General features: G+C 31.2%; 1 protein-coding gene across 1 annotated transcript; it reads right to left on the bottom strand.

The window, feature by feature from the left end:
• Nucleotides 1-2333: 2333 nt before the first annotated feature.
• LOTGIDRAFT_97721 (hypothetical protein) lies at nucleotides 2334-2702 on the bottom strand (the record flags this gene model as incomplete). Its single annotated transcript, XM_009054570.1, has 1 exon — nucleotides 2334-2702. A coding segment is annotated over one exon (369 nt), but the record flags the coding sequence as incomplete, so codon positions are not given.
• Nucleotides 2703-4675: the final 1973 nt, after the last annotated feature.

The raw sequence follows: 4675 nt of genomic DNA, 5'->3' as shown, positions 1-4675 counted from the left end.
GGATCAACTGTTACCATATTATTACTTTTTATATCAAATGTTACCATATTATTACTTTTTATATCAACTCTTACCATATTATTACTTTTTATATCAAATGTAACCATATTATTACTTTTTATATCAACTCTTACCATATTATTACTTTTTATATCAAATGTTACCATATTATTACTTTTTATATCAAATGTTACCATATTATTACTTTTTATATCAACTCTTACCATATTATTACTTTTTATATCAAACGTAACCATATTATTACTTTTTATATCAAACGTAACCATATTATTACTTTTTATATCAACTCTTACCATATTATTACTTTTTATATCAACTCTTACAATATTATTACTTTTTATATCAAATGTTACCATATTATTACTTTTTATATCAAACGTAACCATATTATTACTTTTTATATCAAACGTAACCATATTATTACTTTTTATATCAAATGTTACCATATTATTACTTTTTATATCAACTCTTACCATATTATTACTTTTTATATCAAACGTAACCATATTATTACTTTTTATATCAACTCTTACCATATCATTACTTTTTATATCAACTATCAACTTAAATAAAATCGCTGCATACGGTCTTGAGTTTTAAAGAATTGCAGGAACCTTTTTACAATAAATTTTCTAAATAATTATGTATAATAATATACTACTTTTGACTGTATTACATAATACATTTCAAAACACACACACGTCACGTTATCCAGTAAAATGACTAACAACAACAAGCAATTTAATACATGTATATTTTAATGTGAAGATCTGGGAGCCATAAGGGCAAAAGAGTGTTTCATAAAAGATAAGAAGCAATTCAAAATGTTTCTGTAAATGTTGACAGACCGATTATTCCCCTGACGTTAGTTTCTTTAAGAGATACTTCGTCTTAGAATTAACATAAAATTAAAGAATTTTAAACTTGGCGAATAAGAGCCAGTAGATATACCTGGTGTCATAAATAACATGACAGGATCCTTATATAATCCGATAAACCCAAAAAAAACTTAGTAAGTATCCATAAATATGCAATTAACTATTGAAAAACGCTTAATATTAAGATTAAGCGTTTTTTTAATAATTACTTATTTTTATGAATTTTCAAATTTTCCTGATTTTACAGGGATTCTGTTGTAACTTTATGACACCAGGTAAGCTAACTGATGAATATAGACTAATATTGACCTTTTCGAGAACTTAAATTTTATGTTCATTCTAAAACTATGATCACTTTAAATTTATCTACTGCAAGTTGAAATGAACGGCTTCCAAGGACGTTGATGCGGTGCAAGCATTCGACGAATGGCTTATTGTTTGGACAACCGATTGCTGTACCACTTGGTCATTTACAACGCGGGGGGAATCCCTCTTTTTCTTGCTGCATTTACAGCCGAACATCTTAATTATTGCATTTCGGTATGTTGAAGAGCTTAATATAAGAAGATAGAAATTCTGAGCAAAGTTACACATATAAATAAAATTACAGGTCCTCCAGATTGAATCCATCAGCTTTAGCTCTTCGTGTCCTTCTTCGCCAGGTTCGTTTCCCTGATACTCTATTTCTGATTTTTGGTTTTCTCCGTTTTCAAGATCATTTGAATTCATTTCGTCATGTTGACCGTCATCATCTCCATTTCCGTTGTTTTCAGTCAGGTCCGAGTTGACATTTCTCTCATGATCTCTTTTCAAATCAGTGCTTTCAATCAGGTCCGTGTTAGTCCTTCTATCATCGCCTGTTCCAAAAGTAGTGCTTTCAATCAAGTTGGTGCTCACGGCTTCGTCTGTTCCATCAAAAGATCTACTTGTTGTAATGTTTTCAAATGTATCGTTTGAAAAGTTGAACTTTTGGTCGTCGAACATTCTGTTAAAACTACTGTTTCTATTTGCAAAAATTGTATGATTATCATAATCGTTTCTATTATTTGGATAACCTTCATAATCGTTGGTGTTCACGGCAGCGTTATTCATTTTGTAGAGTTCGACCACCTCCGTGATGGAGATAGGAAGTAGAGTAATGAAGGCCAGACAGGACAATACTAACAATGGCCGAGCTGATTTGGCCACTTTTCCCCTTTGATCATTGGCCGTTGAGAATGACCGTCTGAATTTGAGACTTTGTTGAATTTTGAAAATGACGAGTAGATTAGGAATCAATATGGTTATACACGGTAAACCAGTTTCTGTAACCAATCGTTTGATTATAGACAAATCATCACTTATCCCGTAAACATCACAAGTCATATACAATTGTTCTCCTATTGACATTGTAGTAAATGGTAGAGTCATACCTAATTCCACACCGAGAGAGGTTAAAACGATAACAGCCGTAATGATTGCTGCTGTCTTTTTGGTACAATATCGCGTCCTGTGTAGGGGTTTCCATATAGCAACACATCGATCTAGGGCTAAAGCCACGACAATCCAAGGAGACGCATTGCGAAACGTCCCAATTGTTACGAACCAAAAATTACAGAAATTATACGACGTACCAATAAACTTTACTAATGGGTATGATGTCACGTGGTCCATTACATCCTCAGAAATGTTCATCAACATAAAAATGGTATCCGAAATGGCGGCGGCTCTGATATAGATGGAATATGACGTTTTGAAGAATTCTTTCTTCGAGAACATTATCAAAATCAAAATGTTACCTAAGGTTCCAAGAAAGGCTAGGATACATAAACAAGAAACGTAAGCAATATCTTCATCAACGATGATGCGTTCATTTGTAGGTAATGGTCCATTTTCAATGACATAGTGCAGTAAAGCTCCGACAGTATATATATCGCCTAATGCACGTTCCATTTTGATTTCAACTTCGATGCCACTAACAAAAACCGTCGTTTCAATATTACTTTCAATAAAATTATGATAACGTCACTATCAAAAGTAATCGTTTCAATATAACTTTCAATAAAATTATGATAACGTCACTATCAAAAGTAATCGTTTCAATATAACTGTCAACGAATTATGATAACGTCACAAATCAAAAATAGTTTGTTCACTCGCAGTAAGATAATAATAATAGATCATTATTAAAAATATAATTCAATTGGCATGACAGTGCTCTAAAATTATGTTAACGTAGTTTGTTCACACTGGCATTGTATGAATGGCATAATAAAGTCACTATTAAAAAAATAATTCATTCGCTATCACAATTTCCTTAAATTATAATACCGTCACTGTCAAAAAAAAAAAAAAAAATTCATTTGCCATTACAGCGTTAGTAAACTTTTGATAACATCACTATCATATTAGTAATAGTTTGTTCACGATTACCGCTGTATGATTATGATAAAGTCACTTTGAAGTTCACTAGTTCATTCGCCACAGAGTTGATTACGATAGGAAATTTGATTATATTATATTTCTGTCATCCTTTCACTGAGGTCTATATTAATCATTTTATTATCAACTCAACCCATCCAGCTCCAATCTCAAATCCCACTTCAACGCAGCGCATTAAAACTTAACACAGCTCTTTGCACCATTACAAAGAGGTGATAGAAGCCAATTTACATGTTGGAGTGTCTTTCTTGAGAATGTCTTAAGTTATAACTTCATACCTTTTATTAAGCCATTAACAGAATTAGTTCCGCCTTGACAATTAATATAATGGCACCTTCCTTACATTCGGCTAATCCTATCAGTTTCCGTTAAGCTGAATATGTTGCAGAGCGCCCGTGGAACTTTCGCCGTATACCGCTCTCCTTTTATTACTGACTAATAATTAACGCCAATATCAAAACAATTTTTCTCATTATTTATTCTTGTGGCGTGTCACTGGTATGGTCAATAGATCTATATTTTTAACATTTTATTTTTTCGAAATATATGTATTCAAATGACAAAAGTTATTGTATAATTCCAGAAGAAAGGAAGCTCGCACGAAATCTTTCTTTCATATAATCACATTTCGAGCTGTACGAAAACTGTCTAAGCTTGCCAAAAAAATAATAAATAAATAAATAAATAAATAAATCTATTGAGGCTATTGTAAAAGAATTGTAAAATGATTTCTTTTGCCCTTCTACTTCCAAAAATATCTCAATCTTCTCCCAAACTAAGTTTCACGTTCGATTTTGATGACTTTTAGTGAAAATGTATGTAGATCATGGTTTGTTATTAAAACTAAATGTAGATCGTGGTTTGTTATTCAAACTGAATGTAGATCGTGGTTTGTTATAAAAACTTAATGTAGATCGTGGTTTGTTATTCAAACTGAATGTAGATCAAAGTTTGTTATTCAAACTGAATGTAGATCAATGTTTGTTATTTAAACTGAATGTAAATCAATGGTTTGTTATTCAAACTAAATGTAGATCGTGGTTTGTTATTCAAACTGAATGTAGATTGTGGTTTATTATTAAAACTGAATGTATATTTTTGTTTGTTAAACAATCCGAATGTAGATCGTAGATCGTGGTTTGTTAGTAAAACCGAATGTAGATCGTGGTATGTTATTTAAACTGAATGTAGATCAATGTTTGTTATACAAACTGAATGTAGATCAATGTTTGTTATTTAAACTGAATGTAGATCAGTGTTTGTTATTCAAACTGAATGTAGATCAATGTTTGTTATTCAAACTGAATGTAGATCAATGTTTGTTATTTAAACTGAATGTAGATCAATGTTTGTTA

The sequence above is a fragment of the Lottia gigantea genome, assembly GCF_000327385.1.
Source record: "Lottia gigantea unplaced genomic scaffold LOTGIsca_22, whole genome shotgun sequence".
In the NCBI taxonomy this organism is placed as follows: Eukaryota; Metazoa; Mollusca; class Gastropoda; family Lottiidae; genus Lottia; species Lottia gigantea.
Note: the sequence above shows the minus strand (reverse complement) of the source record. Positions and strands in the feature narration are given on the sequence as shown.